This window comes from Rhodamnia argentea, chromosome 9, assembly GCF_020921035.1.
Source record: "Rhodamnia argentea isolate NSW1041297 chromosome 9, ASM2092103v1, whole genome shotgun sequence".
Taxonomy (NCBI): Eukaryota; Viridiplantae; Streptophyta; class Magnoliopsida; order Myrtales; family Myrtaceae; genus Rhodamnia; species Rhodamnia argentea.
In genome coordinates, this window is record NC_063158.1 from 3,169,731 (window position 1) to 3,196,629 (window position 26,899).

The 26,899-nt window shown below is 40.7% G+C and overlaps 3 protein-coding genes across 3 annotated transcripts; all 3 read left to right on the forward strand.

Annotated features, from left to right (window-relative positions):
* Positions 1–201: 201 nt before the first annotated feature.
* Positions 202–5,766, forward strand: LOC115736914 (hydroxymethylglutaryl-CoA synthase). The gene is made up of 12 exons (XM_030668805.2): positions 202–468; positions 1,609–1,715; positions 2,008–2,140; positions 2,369–2,512; positions 2,707–2,865; positions 3,892–3,965; positions 4,067–4,142; positions 4,225–4,280; positions 4,370–4,457; positions 4,544–4,684; positions 4,765–4,914; positions 5,365–5,766. The coding sequence occupies exons 1-12, from the start codon at positions 406–408 to the stop codon at positions 5,566–5,568; spliced, it is 1,395 nt and encodes a 464-aa protein (XP_030524665.1). The 5' UTR covers positions 202–405; the 3' UTR covers positions 5,569–5,766.
* Positions 5,767–9,570: 3,804 nt separating this feature from the next.
* Positions 9,571–11,234, forward strand: LOC115736915 (transcription factor TCP9-like). The gene has a single exon (XM_030668807.2). The coding sequence runs from the start codon at positions 9,996–9,998 to the stop codon at positions 11,178–11,180; it is 1,185 nt and encodes a 394-aa protein (XP_030524667.1). The 5' UTR covers positions 9,571–9,995; the 3' UTR covers positions 11,181–11,234.
* Positions 11,235–17,166: 5,932 nt separating this feature from the next.
* On the forward strand, positions 17,167–24,415 carry LOC115736913 (phospholipase D beta 1-like). Its single transcript, XM_030668804.2, has 10 exons — positions 17,167–18,747; positions 19,429–19,545; positions 20,415–20,609; positions 21,039–21,287; positions 21,383–21,451; positions 21,571–21,718; positions 22,027–22,175; positions 22,887–23,063; positions 23,185–23,382; positions 23,823–24,415. Exons 1-10 carry the CDS (start codon positions 17,785–17,787, stop codon positions 24,114–24,116), a joined length of 2,559 nt encoding a protein of 852 aa, XP_030524664.1. The 5' UTR covers positions 17,167–17,784; the 3' UTR covers positions 24,117–24,415.
* Positions 24,416–26,899: the final 2,484 nt, after the last annotated feature.

A 26,899-nucleotide genomic window follows, 5' to 3' on the forward strand; every position in this document is an offset into this window, starting at 1 on the left:
TCAGTCTTTTTCTCGGATCAACGCCATCACGTCCCTCCCCAGTCGGGCCAGTCCCCACCCTCGAGGCTCGCGCGTATCACGTGATGGCATTCCCGTAATTCTTGGGAAAGTGGAGGGTAAAGAGAGGAAATGCTCGCCGAACACCTGGCACTCGGCGCATGAGTCAAGAAGTCGCATTTGAGAGAGAGAGAGAGAGAGGGCGCGCTCCGTCCCGTTCGCCTTTGCCGGGGTGCGGCCATCTAATGTCCCTATATATACCGTCCCTTCAGCTCCTACATGTGAGCATCACCTTACCATTCTCTCTCTCTCTCTCTCTCTCTCTTCCCGAAGAAGAACTCGCGCTCCAAAGAGCTTTCGTCATCATCCGTCGTTGCTGCTCGTTCTTCGTCTCGATCAAGCTCAGAGATGGCAAAGAACGTTGGAATCCTCGCCATGGACATCTACTTCCCTCCTACCTGCGTTCAACAGGTCTCTCTCTCTCCTCCCTCCCTCTCTCGCTCTCTCTGCACGAGTGTGCGCGAGCGAGCGAGCTTGTGATTTGTCGTCTCTGTGTTGCGGTTCGGATTTCGGCCGCGTCGGAATGAGGAGGTGGCCAAGGATTTCGAGCGTCTGTGCTCGAAAGAATTGAATAGGTTGAAGTCTAGGTTGTCTCTGGCGAACGATTCTCTGTTTTGGATGTTTATAAGCGCGAAAAATGGAAGGATGCTTGACTGTTCATTAATATCTCCTTGTATCGCTCTTTTTTCTCCGGGAGATTTGATTCTGGATTTTTTTGTTTCATTTTTTTTTTGGTTTTTGGCGGATTTGGATGGTTATGTTCGGTTCGGTAACGCAAGATGCGTGCTATGACTGCGACTGTCTGTACTTGATCCGTGTTTATTCCCGGTGATAATGACTTCATTGGTCTTTGGAGTGCTAGCTCGAGGTCCTGCCGAGCCTGTGTCACCGATTAGATGATTTTTAGTTTGCTATTGTGTGCATCATTTCGGGGTCTGGATCTGCGTAAAAGTGAGGTTGTGCATGTGCATAGATTAGGCTGTGGCTCGAGTTTCATCTTCTGTTGTTTATCTGTGCGAAGCGTCTGAATTGATTTGTCAAATTTCTATAAGTTAACTATGGGCGTGATTATGGTGAAATGACAGAAAAATCGAATGGATGCTTGTGATAGTAGTGCTTTTATGAAGAAGCTGACAGGTCTTGAAACTAGTTCTGTTCTAAGAAGAATTGGTTCGGATTTACTTCTACACCATTTCTGTGATTAAAGTGGATATAGTAATTACTGGCTTGATCTTGGACTCGTAGTTTGAAATCGAGGTGAAAACGCAGGGAGCAAACTCAAATTTAAGCAACTATATAGACTGTGAAATGTGAAAGTTAATCCTCATGTACATTTGCTTGTGGAGAACCCTTCTCTATATATGAACTTGCATAATGAAAAGGAAGAAAGAAGATAAAATGAAATGACAATTAAGCGATACATAAACAAAGCAGCAACAGCCACAAAATACATAGTTGAATGAAATCTTAACATTAACACTCTCAGTTTCCTAGTACTAGGTTAATACGACAAAATCTCAAATTCTGTCTCTCATTTTTTGGCATTTATAGGAAGCAATGGAAGCACATGATGGTGCAAGCAAAGGAAAATATACTATTGGACTTGGACAAGATTGTATGGGATTTTGTACTGAAGTCGAAGATGTCATCTCAATGAGGTTAAATTTCTATAATCCGGTCATTAATATTTCATCCTTTCGTTCCCCTGTACACCTTCTATTATAAGGATATTGGTCTTTGAGAGTATCCTTGCTTTCTATACTGCTTTTAAGCTCTCCTTGTACATGTTATTTTGCTTTTATGATGATTGTCTAAAGGGTGCAATTGTGCCTCTGAAATATGATATTCACGTATCATAAGGCCATTGCCAGCTATTAGAAGGTCTATTCTATAGCGGTTTCTCCTTTGTATTTATTTAGATTTTTTTCTAACTAAATCCTGTACTTCCAGTTTGACAGTTGTTTCATCCCTCCTTGAGAAGTATGGGATTGATGCAAAACAAATTGGTCGTCTGGAAGTAGGCAGTGAGACGGTCATTGACAAGAGCAAATCCATCAAGACTTTCCTCATGCAAATTTTTGAGGTACATTTCAGTGTTTACCGTTAGGTCCCTAATTATATGTTCAGGCACATGGTCCCATCAGCTTTGAAAGTAAAATAATAAAGAAATCTGATTATATAACACCATATTGCTCTTATATTTTACAACCTTTTCTTTTGTCACTCTTCTGCTCTTGCATTTATAGTTGCTTAATAAGTCCCATTTTATGCCTGAAGATGCTCATGTTTAGTGTTGCTGATAAATAAGCAGGCTTCCGGTAATACTGACATTGAAGGTGTCGATTCAACTAATGCTTGCTATGGAGGGACAGCAGCTTTGTTCAACTGTGTGAACTGGGTGGAGAGTTCTTCATGGGATGGTCGCTATGGTCTTGTTGTAAGCACAGACAGTGCGGTATGCTAATTCTTTTCCTAACGTCTTCCAATATTTTTATATTTTCTGTTTTGCCTGCCTAAACTGGAGAATGAATTTTTTCTATAATAATGGATATCCTCTCGAATGGAGTACTACCACTTGGAAGGAATAGATTTTTTAATGTAAATTCTGTTTTATTCTCTCATTTTTCAGCTGTTACTTCTCTTTCTCAGGTTTATGCGGAAGGACCAGCACGCCCTACTGGAGGAGCAGCTGCTATTGCTATGCTCATTGGGCCTGATGCTCCTCTTGTTTTTGAAAGCAAATTCCGTGGGAGTCATATGTCTCATGTCTATGACTTTTACAAGCCCAATCTTGCTAGTGAATATCCCGTAAGTCCTTCTAAATGCCCTTTTTGTGAAGTTTGAAATTTTTCTAATTCTATAGTTCTAGACATTGATGTCCAGTTCCCTAATTTCAGTGCACTTGGTAGACATAGTTTCGGAACATAGCATGAAAAGGAAGCTCCCACTTGTCACATTTCCTAAATTATGTACCCTTCTTCTGCTTTTACAACTGGATGCCTTTTGATTGGAACATCAGACTACTTCACTACCATCGGGTTCTGAAAGTACATCTCATACATCTGTTAAAGAAGATAGTGAACATTCTTGAGAAAGCTAATGTGCTTTGTTCTGCTGAAGTCAATACATATGCCACTTTCTGAAAGTCTGTAATATAAAGAGTTTTCAACTGATTATAACTCTTACACTTGGTAATACTGCAGTTTTTATATACAATAACAAATTCTACTTTTGTCTTAGCTTTCATGTTTTCTCTAATCAAGTCCCTATACTTCTTATTTCTCCGATCTAGTATTTCTTCTTGCACAACTTATCTAATCAAGTCCTTCCAGAACCAAATCCGGCCAAATCAAGCTGACACAGCTGTTGGATGTTGTCGTACTGCGGCATTGTAATATTTTCAAATTCATGACCCAAGTGCATATTGAAACAGAGAAAGATTATGAGTGAAAAAGAAGGGTTTTCTCTTCTTCTTCTTTTTTCAACTGTAGCAGTGTACCTCAGCTTAATGTTGTAAATGTCATCCTCAAGCATCACCAACGGTCACGTCAGCTGAATTTGACCGGATATAGTGTTGGAGGGACTTAATTAGATAACTTGCGCAAGTAGAAGGACTTGTTTAGAAAAATTAAAGTACATGGACTTGGTTAGAGAAAACATGAAAGTACAAGGACGCAAAGTATAATTTTCCTAAATAGAAATGTTTGCACTCTATTCCGTATGTACCAAGAAATTTCATACTTTCAGTTAAGGTCTTTATTCTCAAATTATTGGAGTATTTCATGGAAAGCGACTGACGTTTGCTCGCCTTCATTCCTTGAAATCCCTTTGCAGGTTGTTGATGGGAAGCTATCACAAACATGTTATTTGATGGCTCTTGACTCCTGCTACAAGCATTTCTGTCACAAGTGAGTTGAAATTCGTAATTATGAGTATATTACCATCTCAATCTTCTATGGAATTCGAGTTATTACTTTCCTTTTCCTTATCCTGCTGTTTGCTTTCACAGATACGAGAAACTTGAGGGAAAACAATTTTCTCTATCCGATGCTGACTACATTGTGTTTCACTCCCCATACAACAAGGTCCTTTTACTATTATGACCTGACGCAGATAATGATTTATCTTTTCTTGCTTCTACTTACACTTTTACCTTCAATATTGCAGCTTGTGCAGAAAAGCTTTTCCCGTTTAATGTTCAACGACTTCTTGAGAAATGCCAGGTTTTATTCATCATATGCTGTACTACTTCTGAAGTTCAGTGGAATGACACTGTTGGACACTGTGATTGATTTATGCTCTTATTTGGCAGCTCTGTGGATGAGGCCGCGAAGGAAAAGTTGGCACCATTTTCAAGCTTATCCAGCGATGAAAGCTACCAAAGCCGAGATCTAGAGAAGGTATATTAGGAAACTATCTCGTCGTTTGAAGCTAGAGCATAGAAGTTGTTGATAGATGACAACTTTATGATCCCATTAATATGCAGGCATCCCAACAAGTTGCCAAGCCCCTGTACGATGCGATGGTGCAACCATCCACTTTGATACCAAAACAAGTTGGAAACATGTACACTGCATCTCTGTATGCAGCTTTTGCTTCTCTGATTCACAATAAGCACACCTCCCTGGTAATTTTCTGTCATATTTCTAATCTTAATCTCATGATATGGGTCATGTGACTCTTCTAAAAACGAACGCATTTCGGCAGGGTGGCAACCGGGTGATATTGTTCTCCTATGGAAGTGGTTTGACTGCGACGATGTTCTCCTTGAAAATTAATGATGGGCAGTATCCATTCTGCTTATCAAACATTGCTGCTATAATGAATGTTGACAAGAAGCTGAAGTCGAGGCATGAGGTAATTTTAGTGTTCTCTCCTACTTGCTTCTGTATGCATTCAGTGTCATCATGCCTTATAGGTATGAATTGTACTCCTTAAGCTGCTGTCCTTCACTTCATCGAATAGCATTTTCATCATTTTTCAACATAGGCATCGGCTCTACCAGCTGCTAGATTTACACTGAAGAACATCTCTTCTCATGTGTTTGAATGCACACGTGATTTGCCTATTTGCATTGCCACCATTGCACATAATTTCTCCCTAAGTAGAGATTGCTTTTAACTTTTTATTTGTAATCATAAACCAGTATCTTCTTCTTGCATTACCACCTGAATCGGACACATGCACTGACTATAGATGCAGTAGAATCTTTTCTTGGGAAATGCTTTAAGACCGTTGTCTAAGGAAAGTTGATTGGTATGTGCCCCGTTGACGAACACATTTGAACACAACTTGTGTTTCATGCAGTTCCTACCAGAGAAATTTGTCGAAACAATGAAGCTTATGGAGCACAGATATGGCGCTAAGGACTTTGTGACAAGCAAGGACTGTAGCCTATTGGCCCCAGGAACATACTACCTCACCGAAGTCGACTCCATGTACCGGAGGTTCTATGCCAAGAAGGCCAAGGACAGCCACTACGAGAATGGTACAGTCGCCAATGGTCACTGAAGCGAACCCCCGGTACATCAGTGGCGTCCGCATGTGAAGTTAGCTCATGCACTCGTGTTGTTTTAGATGATTGTTGGAAACGGCACTAAGAAGAATTATTGTGCATTCTTAAGTTTGTACCTAAGCACCAATAGTTTGATCATCATCTCAAGTCTTTTATGTGATGATTAGCCTTCAATAAAAACACCTATTGAAGTCCCCTTGCTCTTTCCGATACGCTTTGTTGTTACAGTAGACGACCCGTTTCTTGTTCAAGAGTTAAATGTCACGATGAGCCCACCGATCAGAATTCAGAAAAAGATCGATGGCTTCATCATATTTCACACGATCAGCTTGGTAAAACGATTGGGGCCCAAAGCCGAAAAGAATTACGATCTTGCTGGCCATTTCATATAGAAGCCGGTCTGATCAGCCCTTCGTTAACTAGCCAGTCAGGTTGTAGTCGTCCTGACTGGGCTACTAGCCTGTCATTCATGCCCAGTTGGAGGGAAGATACGGTCAGGGTATCAATGTGAGATGAACCGAGCAAGACTATTCGCATAAGACTTGCCCGGCAGAGTGCAGTCCAGGTTTAAGATATAGCCTATCAATGACATAGCTTTAGTCGTTCGGCACAACTAAGTGAAATATAAGGGTCTGTATGGTAATACTTCAGAAAAAGTATTTTTGTTTCCAAAGTGTTATCCGAACACTTTGGGAACATAAATGCGTATGGTAAAAAAGTGTTCCCAAAGTGTTCCGGAAACATTTTTGAGAAACAAAAACATTTTTGGAGCAGAAACAAGAAACAAAAAAAACTTGCTTCTGTATTCTTGGAACACTTTTTAGAAACACATTTGGAACATTTTTTTTAGAAACAATTGGGAACAATTTTATTTTTGAACAAACTTTTTTCTCTTTTGTTCTTGCATGAATACAATGTTGACACTTGATTTTTGATCATTTTATTTTAAAAAATTAATTAAAAATACAAAAACAATTCATAAAATTACAAAATCAACCTTGGAAGCTTTAGCCTAGCCTTAGCAACCAATTTTGAACAAAAAATATTTTTGTAATTTTTGACATTTTGCAGATTTATTTTAATTATAAAATAGCCGAAAATAAGGAAAAATAGTATTCGTGGTAAAAAAATGTGCAAAAATATTCCATATTATTATTTTAATTTCCTTTTCATTTTGGTCTCTTAAATTTTAAAAAAATTCAGTTTGGGACCACATGCCTCTTCATTGAACATAATCCTAAATTGACTAAAAAATTTCATTTTAAATCATTTTAGCCAAAATTTTTACTTTTAGAGTCATGACATGAGATTTTGACACCTTGCATCTCATTTCAGTCCTCATGTTTGGAAAAAATTGCACAATTGGACTAAAAGGACCTAAATGCACAAATATTTTTCATTTTAGTTCCCGATTTCACTCAAAGTGCAATTTATATTTTTCTAGGGTCCTCGTTTAAAAGTAATCATATTTTTAACTACTTGGGAACATTTACATGTAACTCATAATTATAATTTTTCCTATTTATAGAAAACATATTTGATGTTCTTGTTGTCTAATTCCAATTCGTCTTCTCTTTCAGGTTTTTTTTATAGGTGATCTCGTCTATATCATCATTTGATAAATCGTGCATAAATTACTTATACATTTATTGGTCCAATTTGATTTAGTAAATTGAAAAAATGCGATTTAATTTGATTTAGTAAGTAAAAAAGATAAAGACATTTTAATTTTAATATATATAGTCCCCTTAATTAAATGAAAAAAATTATGAACAATTTTTTTGCGGTTACCAAATGAGTTTCTTTTCTTCTTCTTTTTTGTTCTAGAACAGAAATTTTATGCAATTACCAAACGTGTTTCTGTTCTTTTTTTGTTTCGGGAATAATTTTTTTTTGTAGTTACCAAACGCGTTTTTGTTCCCAAAAATGGTTGCTGGGAACAGAAACAAAAAAAAATGCTTATGTTCTAAAAGTTGTTCTAGGAACGTAAACGTTACCATATGCAACCTAAACTTCTTTGCCTTTCGGCTGAGACCAAGTGCAACCAAAAAACACATACGACTAGGCCATGCCACGGCCACGGCTAATGTGCAACTTGATCAGCATACCATCTAAAAGGGCGGTAACTTAAAACAGCAAAATCACAGTAATCAACATATGAAATAAGGTCTACAAGCTTTGCTACATTAATTATTAGAGACTTGCGTATGATAATGCTCTAGAAAAAAGTGTTTCTGTTCCCAAAGTGTTCCCGAAATACTTTGAGAACAAAAACGCGTATGATAAAAAAGCGTTCACAAAGTGTTCCGGAAACACTTTTGAAAAACAGAAACACTTCTAGAGTAGAAATAAGAAACAAAAAAAATTTGCTTCTGTGTGTTCTTGGAACACTTTTTAGAAACACATTTGAAACATTTTTTAGAAACAATTGGGAACAATTTTGTTTTTGAACACACTCTCTTCTCCTTTGTTCTTGCACGATGTTGACACTTGATTTTTTTATCATTTTATTTTATAAAATTAATTCAAAATACCAAAACAATTCATAAAATTACAAAATCAACCTTGGAAGCTTTGGCCTAGCCTTAGGAACCAATTTTGAACAAAAAATATTTTTCGTAATTTTTGATATTTTTCGGATTTATTTTAATTATAAAAATATCCGAAAATAGGAAAAATAGTATTCGTGGTCAGAAAAATGCGCAAAACTAGTCCATATTTTTATTTTAATTCCCTTTTCATTTTGGCCTCTTAAAGTTCTAAAAATTCAGTTTGGGACCACATGCCTCTTCATTGAACATAATCCTAAATTGACTAAAAATTTTCATTTTAAATCATTTTAGCCAAATTTTTTTACTTTTAGAGTCATGACATGAGACTTTGATACCCTGCATCTCATTTCAGTTCTCATGTTTGGAAAAATTGTACAATTGGATTAAAAAGACCTAAATGCACAAATATTTTTCATTTTAGTCCCCGGTTTCACTCAAAGTGCAATTAGTATTTTTCTAGGGGTCCCTGTTTAAAGGTAATCATATTTTTAACTACTTGGGCACATTTACATGTGACTCATAGTTGTAATTTTTCCTATCTATAGAAAACATATTTGATGTTCTAGTTGTACAATTCCAATTCGTCTTCTCTCTCTTTTTTTTTTTTTATAGTCGATCTCGTCCATATTGTAATTTGATAAATCGTGCATAAATTACTTATACTTATATTGGTCTAATTTGATTTAATACATTGAACAAATGAGATTTAATTTGATTTAGTAAGTTAAAAAGATAAAGACATCTTAATTTTAATATATATGTATATACATAATCCCCTTAATTAAATGAAAAAATTAGGAACAATTTTTTTTTACAATAGCCAAACGCTTTTTTTTTTTTGTTCCGAGAATAGAAACTTTATGCGATTCTCAAACGCGTTTCTGTTTCCAAAACTCGTTGTCCGGAATAGAAACAGAAAAAAAAATGTTTATATTTTAAAAATTATTTCGAAAATAGAAATATTACGACACGCAGCCTAATATTCTATAGAGTTCGAAACCATCCGAATTCGACCCACGAACTCAATGGGGGTGATAAGACGATCAAAGTGCGAGATGGCTCGGCCCAATTATTTAACAAAAGATAATGAAAAACTCACTCCGGAAAACGTGACGGTCCTAAAACTTTTGTTTTTTTTTTTCACTTCATTATTTTAATTTTTCGCTGGTCTTCCAGATGGTGCCGGGACCACCAATGGTGAGGTGGTCTCAACCAATTGAAACCCCACTTTACTTGGGGCCCACAAAAAAAAAAGATTATTTTTTCCGGATCTTGCCCCCACTAGGCCCACCACCACTCTACTCTCCTCCTATTGGTGGAGACTTGGAGACCACCTTTGCCTCGCCCCCACCCCACCCCACCCCCCCGGGCGGGTGGTCCACTTGTGATTGGGCCCCCCCCCACCCCCTCAAACAGATAGAGAGAGAGAGAGAGAAAAAAAGATGAAGTAAGGGCCCCACTACTTGTCATCCCCCCCACATCACAAGCTCCTTGATCCGATCCCCACCGTCCGTTCCCCCAAGATCATCATCAACGCTCTCGATCACGACCCACCATATTTTTAAGACGATGGGGGTGCGTGCGGAATGGTGCAATCGGATGGAGCAGGAACAATATTTACTGCAGTTCTCTCTCTTTCTCTCTCTCTAGGGCTTCATGTCGTGAATTTTTTCTTTTTGGGCTTTGTTCGATCCCTCTGCTTTTTTCCTCGTTCTGTTCCATTGTGTTTCTTCTTCCTTGAATCCTCTGCCATCTTCCACAGAACTCGCCTTGAGTTGTCCGTCTCTCTCGGCTTCTTGCGACGTCACAAGACATAAAGGCTCCAACGGAAAACACCACCTTTCGCGTTCTCGCGTCTTTGTTGGGGCGAAATGGCGTCGTTTCAGCAGCAGGAGGCGGACCCGGACGACAACGGGGGCGCGTCGGATCTCAGCACCAGCGCCGGCGACCCCGAGGACTGCCCCAGCGCCTCGCCACCCCGCGACCTGGCGACCCCGTTCCAGGCCGTCCCGCTCAAAGATGAGCCCGTGGAGTCCGACCCGGAACAAGCTGCCCCGCCCGCTCGGGCCGGCCCGCGCGGGTTGGTCCCGGGGGCTGTCCAGGTTCAGCCAATGCCCATGCCCTTGTCCAGCGCTGTAGCCGCCAGGCGCTCCTCCTCCACCAAGGACCGCCACACCAAGGTGGAGGGCCGCGGCCGGAGGATCCGGATACCCGCCACCTGCGCCGCCAGGATCTTCCAGCTGACCCGGGAGCTCGGCCACAAGTCCGACGGCGAGACCGTGCGGTGGCTCCTCGAGCACGCCGAGCACGCCATCATCGAAGCCACGGGGACCGGGACTGTCCCTGCCATAGCGGTGTCCGTCGGCGGGGCCCTCAAAATCCCCTCCACTCCGAGCAACAACAACAACAGCAATACAACCGCTGCCCCCAAGCGTAAACGTCCGTCGAACAGTGAGTTCTGCGACGCCGGCGATGCCGTGATCACGCAGTCGTCGGGCCTCGCCGCTGCGGCACCACCCCCCCAGGGGCTGGTGCCGGTGTGGACGGTTGGGAACGCTGGCTTGGTGGTCCCCACGAGCGCCTTCTGGATGATCCCGCAACCCCAGGCTGCCGGGGCCGCGGCGGCTCCGGTGGCGGCGGTGGCCGCCGGGCCTTCGGTGGCTCAGCAGGCGCAGATATGGGCGCTTTCGCCGGCGGTGACCCCGGTGTTCAACGTGGCGGCCGCGACGGCACGGCCGGTGTCGTCACTGGTGGCGGCGGTGGCGGCAGGAGGGAATATTCCTTCGGGGATCGAGATAAGGGGGCCATCGCCGGTAATATGCGGTGGATTGACGAACTCCGCAGCGAGCACCAGCATGGTTGGGGCTAAGGCGGCGAAGAAGTCGACGATGGCGCCGAGCGTGAGTTCCGGGGGAGGCGGCGGCGGCGGCGGAGGGAAGGCTCAGATGTTGAGGGACTTTTCGTTGGAGATATACGATAAGCAGGAGTTGCAGTTCATGGGCTCTGGGAATACTGCACATCCTCGCTCGCGACCACAAGCCTCCTCCAAGCCTTGAGGAAAGAGTTCTAATCGTGACTGACAAAACAAAATAAGAGAGCAGCCGAATTAGGGAAAGACAAAATAGTTTTAGAATTTTAGGTGATCAATGTTTTCTCTTCCTCTTTTTTTTTTTTGTAATTTGTATCGTGTCTCTGTACTTAACAATTGTCAAGTTATCGTGAAATCACAACTCATCTCCTTTGGCAAACTATCTAATTGGTAATGGGTCGCTCAATTCATACGCTCTCGAAATATTTCATTTTTCCCAATAATTTCATATGATGGTTGTTTTGTCACATGCCGGACCAGAATTTCTTATGACGGTGGTTTTGCATAGCTCGTACCACGCATAAAAGCCTGTGATTGGCCAATGAAATCATGTAATACATCTCACACATTTCCATTTTTTTTCCTTTTTTTTTGGAGTATTAGGGTATAAAAATACTCATGAATATTCACCCGTAGTTAGTGCCATCTCGAGATAATATCTCTTTTTTTTTTTTTTATCGGTGACAATACCAAGAATAAAGCTCAAAGTTCATCGGCAAGACTAGCTCTCGCCATGCCTCTTGACTCTTGCAGCATGCTCATGGTTCTTTTTTCCTTTGCAGAACCTAAATTTCGAGTTGACTTTTAAGCTTGGACCGTGCCTGGTGCTTAAACTAAATGAACATGGGAACTCTAATACGAATCGAGCTCACAAGCCTTTTGTCCAACCTACTCATTTTCACGATTGTGTGAATTCCCGGTGCTTGCTTAGAGTAAAGGGTGACAATTTGCGACAGGACATCATACGCATGATTCGAATACGGCTACCTAGTCCGAATTGAGATTAAATCGTGTTGGTAACCCGCAAGATGCGTTGCTTCAATTGTGTTATACGGGGCGTGTTGGGTCAATTAGTTATTTTTCTCGACTCTCGCTCGTGTCATATAGGCCGACACGATTCAGCTCATTATGTCCATTAGAATTTAGAGGAGACTTGAAATGGCCTGTTAAACCCAACAAGGAAAAACCCAAAATGAAAAATCACGAAAAAGCCATTTTTGCGGTAACCCATCGCTGAGCAAAAACAAAGGAAAAATCCAATTTAAATAATTTGGTAAAATCCCCTTTGACCTTCACACGTGGGCCGTGACCGGGGCTCGCACGTGAGACCTCTCTCCCCCATCCAAAGGTAGGCAGGAATTAGTTGAGCGGGGTTTTGGTACGGCCGGTCGGGGGGCCCACCGATCCCCCTCTCCCCCACAATGGTGGGTGGGGTCAACCACGCCTGAGTGGTGGGGATGTGGAACCACAAAAGGGTAAAACACGGACCATCGCCACCAGAGCGCCCCCCACTCTCCGTCGTCTCGCGTGCAGCCCACCCCCCGCGTCCGCTTTCCTTGGTCGGGAGATTCCTCGGTCACGCGCCGCGAGCGCGTGAAAGTAAAAGCTTTGGCGGGGGCCTCCCCGAGATTTAAGTACGTGATCCGTGTAGGGGTGGGTGGGGTCCGGTGTGGGAAGCTAAGCTGTGGTCCAAAAGGGATAGGGAAGAGTGCTGTGATGGGGGCCCACACGTGCGAGGACTATAGGGGGAAAAAGGAAGAAAAACGCTCGTGGGCCCCTCTTCCGTCCCTCGTGGGGCCGTCCATCTTCGGGCGTCCAGCGTGGTCCAGCCAGCCCCACCCTCCAATTCCCTTATTCCTCCTCCCTCCTCCCCCTCCCTTTCGGATAAACGCGGGTGGGGTCCACGACCCCGCGGTGTCTTGTTCGCCTTTGGTAGAAAGTCGTGATGTTTGCATTTGGGAAGTGTCGCGTGTCACGTTGAAACGACGCCGCGGTGGGGGTTCAAAAGTTTAAACCCCGGCGTCCCTGGGCCGCCGCGGACAACGACCGGCCGGAAGGAATTAGTCTCTTCGTGTCAAGTTTTCCTTGGTAACGTCGAAAGCATCCGATGCTAGTTAAATAATTAATTGACCTCGGAGTTTAGACGACACATCCCGAACCTAACGACAAATGATATTCTTGTGGAAAAAAAAAGGTCGAGCCGATCTTTGGCCCGATGGGTTTGTCGTGGACCCTCGCGGTATTTGATGGCAGAGGGCGCCGTCGGAGTCGAGTATCTTCCGCTTCTCACGGCTGTAGGTTGAAAAAACTTTTCCGCTTCGTCGACCCGTTAGAGGTCCTATCTTCACGAGGTGCGATATAAAAAGAAGAAGAAGAAAGTATTATGCAAAAGCATTTCTCTTCTCGGAGGCATAAAAAAGCATTATCAAGCAAATTTTTGCATTCGAACGACGATGCATTTCATTCGAGTTAACTTTGAATCGCGCGTCATATCGAAGCATTATCCAATAAATGTGGATAAAAACTGTTTGTGTGCAAATGGAGCGATAAGCTAACTTTAGATGTCTTGATCCTTTAAGAGGAACGCATTGGATTCAAGTTCATGGAACAATTAGCATGGAACCATTCTTGAAATGCGATTGTCAGCATAAAAAATGTAGCATTTCTTTTTCATGTGGTACGACTAATCTACCGAGGGAGTTTATATGATGACCTCTTGTGGTTATTACAAAAGATTATTGCGATGCAGATGATTATCGGGCTTCGCTTGGATAATTGTGAGAATAACAGCATATCGTGGGCCGCAAATGAATGGACCTCAGTCCTTACAACAATTTTTGATTTATTATTATTAGTATTTTTTCCCCCAAAATAGGTTGTATTGTTGTGCATGATGTACGAGTAATCTAAAGTTGTGGCGATGCACCGGCATTCCCAAATTGACCCGTCACGTTGGGTGAATTCAACACCGATTAGTAGATCTCAATACCATATGTTATTTGATGATTGAGAATGGGTTGCACTAGAATCAACAACCAAAATCCAAATCCCATGAATGAACTTGTCGGATTTTCCTATGAAACAAGAAAAGTGGTTTGGTTTCATCTTCTTGGGCTTCTCTTGTGGGCTTTTATAGCGTTGTCTGGATGGTTACAAGAAAGGGATTGAGCCCATTTAGGCTTGGGGCAGGCCCAATCACAAACACCTTTTCAATGTTTTTGCTAATGGCTAATTCGGTCCAGATTAATCAAATTTAGTTATCTCAATTTGCAGTAACTTTAATTCAAGATTGGTCTTTGAAGACGACAGAGACTCATAGCCTCACGAGAGAGCGCATATTTGAAGGCTCTCATGAAATTTTATTGGTCGTTCTTCGTATCCCTCTTCTCATAAGTAGCATACGTAGTTCTAGGAGTCACGATTCTAAGTTGGGTCATCAATTTCATCAAGCCCGAGAACGCGACACATGATGGCAACGACCGGTAGTTCCGACATTCTGAACATAATAATGCATCTACAGTATACTACTTGACACTCCCTCTCTCATGTAAGCCGACCCCTTTACACGTGGAAGACATTGTAAGGCCATAATATCACTTCAGGTGATTGGAATCGGAACACATACAATAATTTAGACAATATGAACACTCGACCTCCTCTTGTACTCACGTTAGGCTAACCTCTTTTCTTGTTCTTTGCCTAGAAAGTTTTAAGTTGATGGGAAATATGCCAACAATGTATTATGTAGCATGTTTTTTTTATCAAATATGTAGACTACATGCCGTCGTCTTTTTGTGCACCATGTTACTAATTTAGCCTGGACGACGGAAATGAACATTATAAAAATGCAAACGAATTAATTTAAAAAAGAAGAAGAAGAAGCTGATCTTGTAGTTTAATTAAAACGATAGACATTAGGTTGAAAGGGCAAAACAAAAAATCGTCGATCCCATGTTAGCAATATTGATGGAATTGTTCATGGTAGGCGATGGAAGAGCCGATTGCATAAATCGTGACGAGTTATATGTTTCAATCGAACGAATCGAGTAAATAAAGCGACTTTAATCGCAAACGGAAAAAGCGCACGATCACCCAATTGCGTATTTGACAAGAGTTTAGGGACCAAAGTGGACTCGACCTCGTTCATCAACCAAAGATAGGGGAGTTCTCAAATAAATGCATATGATCGAGTAGTTAATGGGTTTGGATACGCCGTCTAGATAGAGTTAGAGATAATAGGGCCCTTCACTAAATTACTCTCCTTCTAAATGAAGATGTAGCGAAAGCATCTTATAGGGACGGCTACAAACAGATGTCCCCAATGGTACCGCAGCCATTGCTTGCACTATTCGGCAGGGGGGGTTTCAAAATCGAACCGGAAAACTAAATCGAACCGCTAACCGAACCGAACCGAACTAAAAAATTTCATGCATTCCGGTTCGGTTTGATTTTTGGTTTAGGTAATTGGACAATAACCATTCATTTTTTTTTCAGTTCAGTTATTTCGGTTCGATTCTGTTCGATTTGGTTAGGTTAGGTTAGGTTAACCAAATGGCACAAAAAATCTCCAAAATAACAACTTTTTTTTTCCTCCTTTTTGGGGCAAAGGGCTAGTAGAGCCGCTGACCTCAGTGAGGGGCCACAACCGCTCACCCAAGGGTCGGCAGAAAAAGAAAAACAAAAATTGAAAAGCGAACTAAATAGAACATAACCGAAGTAGATTTTGGCTAGGTTTATATTAAGTGCAGGGTGAGATTTGATTCGGTTCAAACTTACGTCCTAATGATTCAGTTTGATTCAGTCTTGTTGAAAATTCGAACCGATCTGAACATTTTCGAGACGGTTTTGAGGGGCACAGTCCCGCTTCTAAGGACGATTTGGACCGTCATCAATAACGACGGTGAAGTCTTGGCATATGCATCTGCATGGAAAAACCATAAAATATCACATTTACCTATTATTTACTTGATAAACAAGTTAGAATAACTTGCCAGAACCTTGAATTTACAATTTTGAACAATTGATAAAACCCTGGTTTACAACATTCCTTTTAGAGAAAATTTCAAAAATTTACAAATTATTGCACTTTCGCAAATTTAGCTCTAAACCTTTTAATTGTGACGATTGAGTCCTAAACCTTTTCACGTGTTGCCGATTGAGTCAATCCGGCCAATTTGGTTCGAAATAACTGAGTTGAATGCTGAAAGTCCTCTGTGGCATTGCCAAGGTTGATAGGGATAGTTTTCGATAACATTTTTTTTTATATATTTTTCTTTTTATTTTCCTTTTTTCTTTATATATATTTTCACAACCGTGACCAACGAGGGTCGCCACGCCCTCCCCTAGACTAGGCGAGGGTTGCTGGCCATCGCCCGTGGTCGGCGATGGTTGGCCGATCACAATTTATAGAAAAGAACAAAGAAAACAAAATAAAAAAAGTAAAGAAATAAAAAATTATTAATTTTTGTTTTAAAATTTTCCACTTCGGTGCCGAACGTGTTACGTAGGACGCCTAACATCCACGTCGGTGGTTTTCAATCAAAATTGGCCAAATGGACTCACTTGGTAAAACGTGAAAAATTTTAGCTCAATGGGTACAATTAAAAGGTTTAAGTCTCGAATTGAAAAAAGTGTAATAAATTTAAAACTTTTTAGACAATCTCCTTATGAAAGACTTGACATTGACACGGATCACAAATCGAAAGTTTTAAACATACAAATCATATTCAAGCATTTGATGGGAGCCCGCAATTTCACTCAATTAAACCGATTCCGCCAATCATTCTTAATTCGGCTTGCTTGGGTAAAATCATGGCGATACGCCAGGATAGCTGCAAATTACTAGATACATTTGACAATGTGGTCTGACCAAATATAACTTCATAGACCTAATTAAGGGATCATCGAAAAATCAAAATATAAAACCCGTCTTTTTTTTTAATCCAGAAGATTAATGACAGAACCAAGTTTATTGGTGTTCTAATACTAGAAAACTACCCAGGAGAAATAGGATCTCCTCACTAACGGCCATTCAAATTTGGCGGCTGAAAAACAACGAGTGTCATCTCGAGTCTCCGTTGACACTGAGATGCCGAAACAGAGAGCGAGGCTTTGGGACCTTCCGACCTCGATCTACCTTCTCTCTCTCTCTCTCTCTCTCTATAGACTGACCGTCCACGGTCTCGATGCCCATTTCCCTTTGAATATTCAATGGCAAGGTCTAGAAAGACTTTGCACTGTTCGTTGCTATCTCTGTCTTTCAATGTTCCTTCCCTCGCTTTTGACAACGGTATTAAAACAGCTGATCATGCGGGTGCGAGTTTTCTTGTACGATTTTTCAAAACTTCGATCTCACCCCTTTACGTTCTTGGACTTCCTCCTCCTTGGACCTGGTCAGCTCGGTTTTGCTCATCCTACTCGGGCACCATCTCGGGAATGCTGGGGCATCTTTAGCTCGGATGCCAAGCTCTGCTCGGCTCCTCTCGGCGTGTCCGATCCGAGCTCATCGGAGCAGCTTTCTCCTGGGTTCGTTGTGTTCCCGAGCGCAATTATTCAGTCAAGGTACCTCCTGCCGTTCTTCCTCGAGTTACACAATTTTCTGGCCGCCGATATTGCTTCAGTGAGACGGGTTTGTGTGGGTTCGCCGTTCGGAGTTGCTCGTCGGTCAGAGGCTTCAATAGCTTGATAATTTATTCGGGTCGTCGTCAAAGTAGTGGTAGAGTTGTTGTCTTGTTAGGTTGCATACTGCTATTGCAAGGGCTTCAGTTCCACCGGGAGTGAGGAGCTTTTCTATGGCTCGATCATTTTTTGCTGAAACCTTGTCGTTCCGAGGATCATCCCATGTCCTGGGTCAACAGAATGTTCCTATTAAGACCAGCAAGCAATCTCTGCAGTTGCAGCTCTTACATGGAAACCTAGACATTTGGGTGAAGGATGCTGAAAAACTCCCCAATTTGGATATGTTTCATAAGAAATTAGGGGACGTGCTTGGGAAAATTCCTGTCAAGGTTAAAGGCAAAATCGAAGGGCAAATGTCTAAGATAACTAGCGATCCTTATGTTACGGTTTCCATTTCTGGTGCTGTCATTGGTAGGACGTTTGTGATCAGTAACAGCGAGAACCCTGAATGGAAACAGCACTTTTATGTGCCTGTGGCACATTATGCTGCGGAAGTGTATTTTGTGGTTAAGGACAACGATGTAGTGGGCTCCCAGATAATAGGCGCAGTGGGGGTTCCTGTGGAACAGTTATTGCCGGGAACAAAAATCGAAGGGACTTTCCCTATCTTGAATCATAACGGGAAGCCTATCAAGACTGGAGCTGTCTTGAGCTTATCGGTCCAGTACATTCCGGTGGATAAGGTGGACGTTTATAGTCAGGGAGCTGGTTATGGTCCTCATTACCAGGGAGTACCTAATACATACTTTCCCCTTAGAAAGGGTGGTAAAGTTACTCTTTATCAAGATGCTCATGTCCATGATGGTTCCCTTCCTAATTTAGAGCTCGACGATGACTTGCAGTACAACCATGGGAGTTGTTGGCAAGATATCTTTAATGCAATTAGTCAAGCCCGGCGTTTAGTCTATATTGCTGGATGGTCTGTGTTCCACAAGGTTAGACTGGTCAGGGATGGCAATGAGGTGAGAGATTGTACATTAGGGGATCTACTCAAAACCAAGTCACAGGAAGGTGTCAGAGTGCTACTTCTAGTGTGGGATGATCCTACTTCTCGCAGCATTATGGGGTACAAAACGGTAAGGAACTACAAAATGTTTGATGTCATGCGATTCAATCCTAAGTCAGTTTGGCATAAGCAAGAACATACTATGGTACTCACATGCTGTCTTGGTATTTATGCTGTGCTGCACCATTACACTGCAATTTGCTATGAACATAAATGTCTGTCAGAGATTGTTCTCTTCCTGCATTCTTGATATCCTTGGTATCATGAAGTTTATGTGACATGAAATTTGATTCAACTTCTTAAAGCACAAGTTAGATCAATCAACAGTTCAAGCCAGCAAATTTGGACTTGTCAGCTTTTTCACTATCACGGTTTTCTCTTTCATAAGCGATGCCACTGGCATCAATTGGGTTTCATATGAATGTTAGCTTCTGAGCGATCTAGAATCTACAACTCATGGTGTGATTAGTATCAACTAGCCCATAAATTGGCCAGATAAATACGTGAAGTTGGCGTGCATTATAAATGAGGGAATTGGAATCAGTTGAAAGCAAGAACTGCTTGTCATTTGATTGAATGAGAACTTCTGTAAGCACAAGTATGTTAGACGCATAAAGGAATTTATTACTTGTCGATTGGTTTTATGTTCAATGGACATTTAATGACGTTGGCACATAGCCACAACAAACTTCAAGGGCTTAATGTTGCAACTTCTAATGGTTCATCTGTTCATTGACTTGCATCAAAATAGGAAGGGATCATGCATACGAATGATGAGGTGACTCGGCATTTCTTCAGGAACTCATCGGTGCAAGTGCTACTTTGTCCTCGATCAGCTGGAAAAGGACATAGCTGGGTCAAAAAGCGGGTTAGAGACAAAAACACCATTTATGCCTGTATACCCCTCCCAAGTTTCTTTGTCCAAAAGCATCTATGGATACTCATTTTCTTAGCAAAGTTTTCATTCAACTTCAACTACCATATACTGCACAGTCATTGGAAAACAAAGGAGTTGTTTTGCTGCTGAAAACCGAATGCCAGTTTGTGGAATTATGATCAACAATCTAGTAGAACTTTGACTTTGTAGCTTTTTAAAAGCAGGAAGCACGTTAAAACCCTTGATCATATAGAAGCAGAACACCAAATGGCACTAAAAACATGTTAACAATTCTTTGCTGTTTTATTATAACTCACCTGCAGATTTATTCGCCTAGAGAAAGAGATATTGCAATACCATGTAACCAAGAATGGGTTAAAGAGGTGTTGGCACTGACAGAATGGAGTCCTTTCTCCAAGAAGCTAGTAAAGTTTACATTTTTTTTGGGTAATGCTGTATTTGGTGATATCATTTGAAGTATTTTAAAATTATAATCTGTCCATAAACATCACTCTCAATAAGATCCACCTGGGTAAAACTATTGCCTCCGTATCTTGCTAAATCCGAAACTGGGGTCAAAGATGAAAAAGTGTACTTTACTCAGAAATATGAGCTCTATATATGGTGACAGTCTAGCCAATTTTTTTCTTCTATCTGATCAGAAAATAGTGATTTGTCAGGAATTTTTCCATATTCAAATTGGCGACTACATCTTGTCACCTAATAGTGTTTGATATTGACCTGTATTAATTTAAGTTTCCGTAGATGCGCCGGCATGGATATTCCTTTAAGATTTTTTCTTTGCTTCAGCAATTGCTTTGGATCTTCTGATCTTTTTCCCTGTTGGCTATATTCCTTAGGAAGTAGGAACCATTTACACTCATCATCAGAAAACGGTGATTGTTGATGCTGATGCTGGGGATTACAAAAGAAAGCTTGTAGCATTTGTTGGAGGTCTAGATTTATGCTTGGGTCGCTATGACACTCCTTGTCATCCAACTATGCGGACACTGCAGACAGTGCACAAAGACGACTATCATAACTCTACTTTCACGGTAATGAATAATTATACTCATTGCACGTGGACTTGCCCACAGTTGTTTGGGGTATCACTGTCCCGCTTCGTTTGTCCATGCACAATCCCAGACAAGATATCTACACCCACATTGCATGCTATTCAGCGGATGTACTACGTATTCAACCATAGGGGGTTATATTCAGGCATGTGTTTATTATGGGGATTTGTCTTCTCGACTGGATGTCATGCGAATTTAAGCTGCACATGTGTCGACATTTATGCAATCATTCAATACAATTCACCAAATGTAAGGTTTTCTTTTGTAGAAAGTGTGGTACGTAAGGTTTTCTTTAGTAGGAAAATGTGGTATGCAGCTTGATACCTGGTCTAAAGATGCTTTACCTATAAGAGAAGGATTGAAGCATGAGGAATTTTCTCATTTCACTTGTACCCAAAACCTTAACAGGATGCTTCTGCTGGTTGTCCAAGGCAGCCATGGCATGATTTGCATTGCTGCATAGATGGACCAGCAGTATATGATGTCCTCACGAACTTTGAGGAGCGTTGGTTAAAAGTTTCAGAACCACACGGTTTACAGAAGTTGAAGACGTCATATGATGATCAACTTCTGAGACTAGAAAGAATTCCCGACATCTTGGGAATTTCAGATGTTTCTTGTCAAATTGAAGATGACCAAGAGAATTGGCACATTCAGGTAGAGTGATCATTGCTGTTAAAAATTTGCATTATTTTCTTCTACGTGCTTGTCAAGTTTTCTCTGTGGAGCTGACTCAACTTTTCAAAGTGAAGATTTTCCGCTCAATTGATTCCAGTTCAGTCAAAGGCTTCCCTGATAACCCTAAAGATGCTCCAAGCAGAGTGAGTCTTAGAGAAATAAGCCAGGCCTTTAACATTTAATGTTCCTTTTACAATTGATCCATGTACATAGATATGCTATAAAAGGAGGAGTAATCGATATGCTTTCTCCTTTGTAACAGAACCTGGTATGTGGAAAGAATGTGTTGATAGACATGAGCATACACACAGCATATGTCGAGGCAATCCGTGCAGCGCAACATTTCATTTACATTGAGAATCAGTACTTCCTTGGTTCATCATATAACTGGGATTCTTATAAAGATTTAGGTAAGAAAGAATTTCCATGGTAAATGAAGTTGCGCAATTTCGTCCAAAAACAAATATTGTATCATGAGCTCATCTCTGGTATAATTTGTCTGTTAACGTAGTTCCTTCTTCAAGCAAAAGAGGTAATTAAGAGGCTTTACTCACTCAAGATCTTTCCAGCCAGATAATAAACGTAAACTATTTCCCCCCATATTTGGCTATTCAAAAACATATCAGCACGAACTCAGTGACAGTACTGGTTTTGACAACATATTTGTAAAGTGATTTCTGAACTCCATGATTCAATAACTTGTGGGCTTGTTTTGCAGGTGCCAACAATTTAATACCAATGGAGATAGCTCTTAAGATTGCTAGCAAAATAAGAGAAAATGAGAGGTTTTCTGCGTATATTGTCATCCCAATGTGGCCAGAAGGTGTTCCTACAAGCGCCCCCATTCAAAGAATACTGTTTTGGCAGGTAGGATTCAGTTACACAAGGCAAAAAGGAAAGAATAAAACGAAACTGAAAACTTAAGTTCGACTTTTAACTTTCTTAAGGTGAAAGCAAATTCGAACAACGAAATAAAGTCGAAAAAATCTGTCTGCTTATTGGTTTGGTTCAAACTTAGTTGAGGGCAAAAAGTGATTTCAAGTTGATTTATTTGCCACTTTTTCAATTGGCAAATTATACCAATGAGCGAAAGTCTTTCTATACGTTGTAATGTCGTCATTTCCTCCGTTAAAAAGCTGTACACATGGTCCACATAAAGTCTCTCACTTTTATACTAGATGAAATGCTTAGACTTTTTGGTTTGGTTAGGTTCTACTCTGGATCATAACCTGCTGATATCTTCTGTGCGATCTGAAATTTTGCTCCAAAAGTGACCCAAAACGAACATGAACGCCTTTACTTGCCACGTTGAATTGTTTTCCAGTTGCGTAGCATTAGAATACCCCAAACTGGTCGGGAACTTGCATGTTCATTCACTTATCTTTGTCAATGTGAAAATTTTCTGATCGGTAAGATCGCTCATGTCTTCATTTGATTTACATATAATGAACATACTCCTGACTTCCAGATAATAATAGGTCCACTGCAGTTCCTTATGTTGGAAAATTCTTTCCTATCCGATTTTATGCCCAGACATTGACAAAAATCGTTTCACACTATGCATTTGTTGCTGTGCAGCGCAAGACAATGGAAATGATGTATGATACAATCTACAAGGCTCTAAAAGAGGTTGGGCTTGACAATAAGTATGAACCTCAAGACTATTTAAATTTCTTCTGCCTTGGCAACCGTGAAGTTTCTGATGGAGAAGACTGTTCAAAGTCGGGACGCACAAATGGAGCAAAGATGGCTCAGGTATGCCTTGGCCCAATCTCCAACACGTACTTTGACGATGCTTTGGTTTCTATTGTCCTTCATGGATTATTTCAAATCATGTTGCTTCGGTTTGGTTGAACGTGCCATGCAACTCGCTCAGGAACTTGCTCGAAAGAACCGGCGGTTTATGATTTACGTCCATTCTAAGGGGATGATAGTGGATGACGAGTATGTGATAGTGGGATCTGCGAATATTAATCAGCGATCCCTGGAGGGAACTAGAGACACTGAAATAGCTATGGGTGCGTATCAGCCTCATCACACCTGGACTCACAAACAGTCAGCTCCACGAGGGCAGGTAAATTACGTTCTTTTTTCTCCAGATAATCATCTCAAACTTTTTTTCGTTGTTCGTAATAGGTAAAATTAAGTATGAGCTCCATTTCTTGGCTCTCAAGCGTCTTTTTCAGCTGGACGGGCAAGTGACCGTCGGTCCTCTTGATGATTCTTGTGGGAGTTTCGTTTGTAATACAGTCGCTCTTAAGTTCTATGTGTCGGATGAAATCATAGGCTTTATCCGAAAACATGCACATGTCCTCGACATTGAACCAAAACCTGTGTTTCTTGAGAAAATTGGGACATTTTTGGAGCATCTGAGTCCCGTTTGTTAGTCATGCTAGACAACACTGCCGAAATAGTAGCAACCGAGATCCTTTCAATTCAGTATCTTGGGAACTCATTAGTCGATCTCATTGGCGCGTTTTCATGGCATAAAGATCCGTGCATATTCAATTGCAGATACACGGATACAGAATGTCGCTATGGGCAGAGCATCTCGGAAGCCTCGAAGAATGCTTCAAGTGCCCGGAGAGTCTTGATTGCGTGAGAATGGTACGTTTGCTGAGTGAGGCTAACTGGAAACAGTACGCAGCTGACAAGGTAACCGAAATGAAAGGCCACCTCCTAAAGTATCCGCTCCAGATTGACAGGACGGGGAAAGTGAAGTCAATTCCCAGTTGCGCGACATTCCCAGATGTCGGCGGAAACATACTAGGTTCGTTTACCGTCATTCAGGAAAACCTTACAATATAGTGAGCCTATGATCGCGTCACCTTATAAACGTTCATGTCTCACGACTGTCATATATGCAATGATCATCCATTCGTTTGTGCATCTGAGGGGATCGAAAGGGGCTCGGATTCAGTTCCTGTTTTTTGTGTATCATACCTTCATGGATTTGGCAGTAGACCTGCGCAACCTGCAAATTTTCTGCTCTTTTTGAGGTTGAAGATTCCAACCATTCCATGAGAGAGTCTAGGACTGGGGACAGAAGTCTGGGAATATTTATGTTCATAGTTGCTTGAATCAAGGTGATTCAAGATATGCCAAAATCATTGCACAAAATAGTAGGGTGTAGCAGTTTTCTCTGTGCATTAGCATTTGAAAATTAAATTTAAGTCGAAAAATACATCCTTTTTCTCGGCTTTGGATTTATTTTCTGAAAATGTGATTGACCTAATCTAGTAAATTAAACTATCCATCTGGGGATATCTCTCCCTCTCCCTCTTCCCCTCCCCCAACGTTTAGGGTTCCTGCTGCCGCTGCAAATTCTGAGGGGGGGAGAGGCTCTCCCTCTCTTGCCCCCACTCTTTTCATCTTCCTGCGGCCGATCTTTGGTTGAAGACTTTTTTTTCTTTGCTTTTCTCTCCCATTATGTTTTGGGAGCTTGCGAGTGTCAAAAATTTTATGTTGCTGATCTTGAGTGAATGTGAAAATCAGTTCGGTCATTTGTTCGATCGACAACTACTGATGAGGATGTTCGTGACGTGGCTCCAAAAACTCTACGAGATTATGCCGTTGTCCTCTCTCGGTTTAGATTTAGTCCAGATCCAAGGATTTTACTCTCCCAAACTAGATCTAAATATAGATCCGAGAGTTCCTTATAGGTATTTGATCTCTGCTCTTTCAACATATTGATGTTGGTGATGTTGGTGTTACTACTCGGCGATAGTGATTGGGACGTCGAATCTAGACTCGCACCGCAAGCTATTGCAATTGGTGTGGGAGCGTAGTGAGCTTATCACTGAATCCGGTTATCCGCCGCTGAAATTTTATGGTGTCGGATCAATTCTTGGAGGATGAAAGTGTGCTTCTATTTGCAAAATATGTTTTGTTATTTGCTTTCTAATGTTTGCCTTTTCTACTATTATATGAGAGCTTGAAGCATTCTATGTACCTTTCGAATGTTATCCCGATTAATGAGTAAATTTTTTCTTTCAACCTAAAAAAATAATAATTAAACTATCTAGATATTTCTCGCGATACATTGTGGGTGCATGAAGATCTATCAAAGAGCGATAAATCATCCTGATTACAAAATTAAGTAAGTCATGTTCTAGTGGGATTTATTCTTTTATGAGATAAAAAATAAATTTATAGTCCTATAAGCATGGTCTCTGCACTTTGACTCAATGTGCAATGTGATCTCTAAGCTTTCAGTTTTTCAATATGGTCCCTACACTTTAGCTTAATGTGCACTGTTGTTTATGAATTTTTAATTTATTTAATGGGGTAATTAAACTTTTGATGAATATTCAAACTTATCCTAGACTACATGAAAATAGACAATGTCATTCTTCCATCAATTTAAGTCCACGAACAACATTGGATATTTTCACATTGTTCAAGGATTAGTTTGAACATCTACTAAAATTCAGGGACCATATCGATCAAATCAAAAGTTCAGGAATGGCGTTGCAAATTAGACTAAAGTAGATGGATCGTATTTGAACAAATTAAAAGTTTAAAGACCTTATTGCATGCCACATGTGAGAATCTTATGTAGTATACGTGACGTTAACAATATACCTATCTATATTCGGATCATGTGAATTATTCGAACATGGTCAGTATCTCGAACGGCAAGATCCGTGTCTTACATCCAGTCGCTATTAAACTGCAAGTCAAGGGCGACTCATTATTTTATTACTGAAAGTTTTATAGATTAAGATATTTTTGAATCCGAGTTCCTCCGTCAAATTTGAACGAGTTTAGGTCTAGTCAAAGGGAAAATTTAAAAATCCTTTTCGTGGTTGGGAAATTTCTGAAATCGTTGATAAATTAAGAACGACCTGTGACTTAATTGTGAAATAACTTATAAATAGCTTATCGACATCATTAGGGATTTACCAACTATAAAATAATTAGCAATTAGTTAACTCCTCTGAAATTTCATAAATGTAAGTATGATCTGACGGACTTTGGCCCTTGATTCGTCCTAGCAGTTAAGAGACCATCCTTGGACAAAGAGAGCTAAACCGCCTTAGATTTGATTTGATGCCGACGTTGAATCAAACCAATTTTTTTTTCAGAGCACTAAACTCAGTAGAGACACCCGAATGGGAAAAGGCGGCATCGCTAGCTGTTTGAATGGTCGTACATGGGTTATAGGAAGAAGAGCGCGGGCACTCTTGGACAACTCGAATCTTGAACTACACGTTCTAAAAAATTTATCGATATTACAATATATTAGTAATTTACAATTTTTAGATTGTCACAAGTGTAGTTTAACTCTATAATGAACTTGCCAACATCTCAATAAGTCATTAAGTAACCAACTCCTTTTTAAATTTTTACAAGTGTTGCTTATAACAAATTTACCGATATTTATTAATAATCCGTTTGTTCTGCGGAAAAATAATTTTCCTAAAATGACGGCTTGTATCGTTTGTAAAAATGAACGAACAAAAAATATTTTTATCGTCACGAAAAGGTTTAGACATACATTGTAGTCGATAATAATAACATTTTTTATCAACTAATTATTTCAGGTGATATAAACGATCATTTTTAGGAAAAATATTTTCCAAATAATT